This window comes from Poecilia latipinna, unplaced genomic scaffold (genome assembly GCF_001443285.1).
Source record: "Poecilia latipinna isolate Pla-1442-1.1 unplaced genomic scaffold, P_latipinna-1.0 Scaffold299, whole genome shotgun sequence".
Taxonomy (NCBI): Eukaryota; Metazoa; Chordata; class Actinopteri; order Cyprinodontiformes; family Poeciliidae; genus Poecilia; species Poecilia latipinna.
The window spans coordinates 152,931-158,539 of NW_015112915.1; the positions used below are offsets into that span (position 1 = coordinate 152,931).

The following is a 5,609-nucleotide window of genomic DNA, read 5'->3' on the forward strand; positions in this document are numbered from 1 at the left end:
TGATTACAAAGTTGGTTCCAGTGCTGATTTAGGTGATGTGAATCAAATGCACACATTTCAGATTTTTGTACAAAAAAGTGTGTTAAAAAAAATCTATTTTCCTTTGTCTTTACATTTATGCAGTTTGTGTTGCTCCATCACATTACGTCCCAGTTTAAGTGGCGAGAATCTTTTTACACGGTACTGTTTATGTATGAAGTCACAACAAGTTCAGATTAATAAATGTTTGCCTGGAACTGATTTGTCACTAATCTTTTTCCAATGATAAGAAACCCAAACAGTTGTAAACTGTGCATCACTGTCACCGCCACAACATTGTACTTCTGAAGCTCAAACAGCTTCCTGGTGTTTTTTTGTTTTTTTTTTCACACTCGCAACATAACAAAAATGAGTGAAACCAGATTTCTGGTGAGGCTAGAGCGCTCGAGCAAAGTGCAAAATCTCTGCCGCATGCCTTGTTGTGGTATTTTGTAGACACTACACACAGAAGACACATATGCACAGATCCAAGAAGGGACCTCCTACAGTCTCATCCACCCTTGAAGTTTTTCACACACCCCCGGCATTCACCGCTGCAAGAAAACATCAAAACGCCTCACATTTCTTCCTCTCCTCCAACCTGTGTAGAAAGACAAACGAACGAGCAGAAAACTTTTCACGTCAGCCTGGAGTGTTGGTTCTGAGGGCCTGCGTACATGTAGGTTTACATGAGATAAAGACACAAAGGATTTTCTTTTTTAAAAAAAAAAAAAAACAGATCAGTTTGAAAGGATGGTGGCAAACGCACTGATCATGCTGATGATAAAGATGGCAGCAGCTTCCATGCCTGGCTCCGAGATGGACCTTAAACGCGGATATGGAGCTGGTTCTCCAGAACTGATCCAGAACTCGTGCCACTCGGTGGGATTTGGAATCAGAGCGATTCCTCCCAATATTTCCAGCAACACCTGGTGCCTGTGAGTAAACATACGCACACTCTTAAGAGCACACATGGATGCAACTACTAATTTTGGACATAATCTGTTGTCTGCGTGTCGTAATGGAGCTAAAAGGCTTCATTTTCAAGAAGAGCAATGCAAAAAAGAAAAAAAAAGATTTAGGGTATTGAGTAGCTCTTTGCGCCCTTGACTCTGATTTAATGTGTTAATGAGTTTTCCTCTTTGGAAACATCAATGTGATTGATCAACATCTTTCTCAGCTCAATTAGTTTTCTAAAATAAAGCAGCATCCATTTCCAGTTTCCATCTTCAGTTTTTTTTTTTTCTTGCAATAACTGCCAGAAAACATCTTCATGTTGTGCAGTGTTAGGATTTTTTTTTAAGCATCTGCTTTAAATATTCATTGTTGGTTTCAGTGAAAAACATTGTCACACTTCAAGTGTTTCTAAAGCATCTCAACCAACATTTGGAAAAGACACTCTACAACAAATTCTGCTTGCAGTTTATTCGATAAACCAAACTAAAGCGGAGTGTGACTGGATGGAAAAAAGAAGAGTTTCTCAAAATTAAAATATGGAACATGTGACATGTATTTGTATCTATCCATCCTCCTTGTGAATCAACACTTTGCAGAACCACTTTCTCTGCAATTACAGATGCAACTCTATTTGCACATCTACAGACTGAATACAGCAAAATAGCTCAAACTCAGCCAGGCTGGTTGGAGTGTCTAGTCATCAGCTTTCAACTATTGCCACAGATTCCAAGTTGGACTTTACACTACAGGAACACAAAATCTTAGCTTTAGAAACCAGACCAAAAATATGTTTATTTACTTGACATAAGACAAAACTAATTTACAAGTAACTTTTCGGCAAGACATAGGAGTTATAAGTAAATTAATGTTCTAAAAACATACTTGTTCCACTGACAAATTATTTCTCTTATTACATTGAAAAAATGTCACCTTATAAGTGAAATAATCAGCTAGAGGAGCTATTACTTTTCATCAATATTAAGGAATTATTTACTTAAAAGAAGTTCCTACATCTTGCTGAAAAGTTACTGAACAGATCTAGTTTTTGCAGTGCAGGTCTGAATCATTCCGACACGGATATGCATAAATATAAACCATTTCTTTCTCTTAAGTCTTTCACAAATTTGAGCAAGTTTTCTTCCAGGATTGTATATACAGGATTATATTTACTAATTAATCTTCCCATCAAGCTAGAAATTGAGCTTCTTATATCTTACTAAAGGATCGTTTATGTCGTTCTTACAGAAATGTCTGATTTGGATTTTCCCACCTGAGCTGTGAATCTCTGCAGCTCCTCCAGTGTTAACACGTCTGCACAAATCTCGGAGGCCTTTACAGATTAGATTTATCCATATGAATCTTTAATTGTATTTATTTTATTTAGGTTTTAAAAAGTTAACAGCAACACTTTTCAGGTTTTTATTTACAAAAAATTTTTTTAAACCATACATAATTTTCCTTCTGCTCCAGATCTATCACATAAAATCTCATCAAAATACAGTGAAGTTGATGATTGTAATGCGACATGTAAAAAAAAGCATGTATGTAATGCAATAAACCCATAAGGTATTTTCAACAGACATATGAAAAGTTTGCCCTCAAGCTGCACAATGATCAAAACTCCAGTTGCTTTTTATATCGACTAAAACTCATATTGTTCTTTTGAACAAGTGAAAACCTCTCGAGACACTTTGTATAAAACGACACACTCCCTTCACCATCGTCTCATCATTAAATATTGAAGGATTATGCAATATTTACACACGCCCATCTTTTCTACGTGCATATTCATTTAGATTCATCCAAACCTCACTGCTTTCCTTTGGCTAAATCTTGTACTGAACGTTCCAGAGCTGGTCTAATTAAACATTAACTGAATCAAGGATTACATGCAACACTTGTTTGACCTGCTACAGCACCGCTGGGCAGCATTCACCGCAAATAAACACTTAAGTCTAAAACCATTGTGTCACTGCGTTTGCTGCTTTACCTCCTGGCGTTTCTCACTGCATGCCTGGATGCAATGCGACTTTGTATGTTTCAGCTATCAGAGATCAGGCAGCAAAAACCATGCGATGTTGGTACAACGAGGAGGAGGGTGACGATGAGGGAGGTCTGCTTATTATCTGCTTCCTTGCACCTGTGTCCAGACAACTACATTTTTAACGATGCCTGCCAAAATACTTCGAGAGGACGGCAATATTTAGCTTACCTTGTCATGTGGCTTTAAAGAGAGACAACAATTAACTTGCCATACATCTCAATATTTATCAGATTTATCCCTCTACGTTTTAAAGAACTTCCACTATTTTGGTTGTTTTTAGTTTATGGCCAAGCCTTTTTTCTCAGCTAGTAGTCCGGTAGACTCAGTTTTATTGGGAACCAAAACTGCAACATCCGTTACATTTTCCGCTGGTGTGGTTCGCTTTCACACTGACTCATGTCAAACGGACCAAACCTTTTCAAAAGCCTGTTCACCTCCTCGCCTGTGGTGGCGCTGCACCAAGAACCACTGAAGTAAAATACATGTAAACCTCAGAAGACGACATGAGCGCGCAACTTCCTTCTTTGAAAATGACAAAAATGTCAGATATTGGCAAGTGCGCTTCTCTTTTTTTTTTTTTTGGTTCCATTTACTCAGAATGCCCTGCACTGAAGTCCGCTTCCTGTTTTTGGAGCGGTCTCTGGTCTGTTTGGCATTTACATGCGTTCGGGCTGCACCAGAGTTCACTTCAACCGAACTGAGACCTGGGATTTCAGGTGAACAAGAGTTCACTTTGTGGTCCGCGTCAGAGTTTTGGAAAAAAAAAAAAAAAAAAAAAATCAGAAACATTTATTATAAATAAAGTTCAAGGGGTGTGAATGATTTTCTAAATCACTAGTAGCAGTTCTAGCTAAAACAGACAACAGACAATTAGAATAGAGAAAGCAGGATTACATTGAACATTTATCCAAATGTTAATACGGATGTTTGTGTTTAAATTTGAGCTTTTTTGTACAATTGTATCCTTGTTAAGATTAACGTAACAACATTTCAAACTTACTGTATCTGTAAGGACACAGATACAGTTGTCCTTACAGACAATTATCTGTCTATAAGGACAGATAATTGGTATCTGTGTCCTTACAGATACCAATTATCTGTAAGAACAGATAATTGGTATCCACCTCATATCTCATTCCTCAGGCTCTTCTCATGCAACTATTACTACACTCTTTGTTGGATCATGGTAATGTATATTGATTTTATCTTGTTTGAACTACAGGGCCTCAATAAGGAGGAGAGATACTGATGTGGCATACTGAGCACTTCTTCTGCACATCATGACAGAAGTCATTGTTTAGGTCAGGTTTCGTTGGCATGCAGCAAATGATGGAGAGCAGAACATCCATCCATCCATCCAGACTGCAAAAATACAGGGTTTTTTTGTCTAGTTTTTAGTGCAAATATCCTAGCACACTTGAAATTAGGCCTTCAACTAATGATTTTAGCAATTGACTAATCTATTAATTGGATCAAGAAATTGGCACATTTTGCTGATTTTTCATTTATGCCTTTCTTATACAATATTAGAAATATATTAAGACATGCAAATAAAGAATTCCGATCATTTTTAAAGTAAGAAAATAAACATTTAGTGCTTAAAAAGCAATAACATAGCATTCCTTAAGTGAATCTGAATCAGGTGAAGCTTGATGCCACTTGAGGGTTTTGTCTAAAACATATTTATAGAGAAAGGATGCTTTTATACAAAAACTAGCTTAATTACTGCTCTGAATATATTGTTTTTTTCAGTAGGCAGCATTTTCTTTTGAGTCTGAATACTTCAGTCACCGATTAATCAACTGCTAAATTAATCATTTCATAAATGTAATCATTTCAGCCCTACTTTAAAAAGAAAAAAAACAAATCAAAATTCCCGATAACTTTTCAGCAAGCTATAGGAGCTTAAGTCCATAATTCCTTGATACTGATGAAAAAGTACAAGATCCACCTGCAGATTATTTCACTTATGGGAAAAAATGCCTTGTTATAAGTGAAGTCACATGCAAGTAGAACTAGTACGTCCTAATTAATGTTAAGGAATTATTGACTTAAAACAAGCTCCTATTTCTAGAGAGATATTTGCACAACAAAATAGACCAAAAATACAAAGTCCATCTTTATGAAATAGATTTAATAAATAAATAAAAAAACAAACATAAAATAAATCTCACTTTGATTTCTCTCATTATTTTTTTCCAGTGGTGTGGCTAAAGGAAACAAAAAGTTTCGTTAGCAGAATTCAAACCACAAGCCTCTTACATCAAAACGATGCAGTCTTGTGTTTCACCCTTATAAAAAGAGAAAAAGTTAGGTTTTTTGACAGGGCAAGTCAAAGCTCGATCTAAAGGTTTGGAGAAAAAAAAAACAAACATAAAATAAATCTCACTTTGATTTCTCTCATTATTTTTTTCCAGTGGTGTGGCTAAAGGAAACAAAAAGTTTCGTTAGCAGAATTCAAACCACAAGCCTCTTACATCAAAACGATGCAGTCTTGTGTTTCACCCTTATAAAAAGAGAAAAAGTTAGGTTTTTTGACAGGGCAAGTCAAAGCTCGATCTAAAGGTTTGGAGAAAAAAAAAACAAACAT

General features: G+C 36.2%; 1 protein-coding gene across 3 annotated transcripts in view; it reads left to right on the forward strand.

The window, feature by feature from the left end:
• Nucleotides 1–5,609, forward strand: part of fshr (follicle stimulating hormone receptor) — a 36,397-nt gene that overhangs the window by 10,299 nt on the left and 20,489 nt on the right. Inside the window, exon 2 of one of the 3 annotated variants that reach the window (XM_015034452.1) lies at nt 758–956. In XM_015034452.1, the coding sequence (XP_014889938.1) occupies nt 772–956 (185 nt within the window). In that variant the 5' untranslated portion in view covers nt 758–771. Of the gene's footprint in view, nt 1–598; nt 957–5,609 lie in introns of those variants that run through there. The other 2 variants (XM_015034454.1, XM_015034455.1) reach the window with 2 other exon arrangements.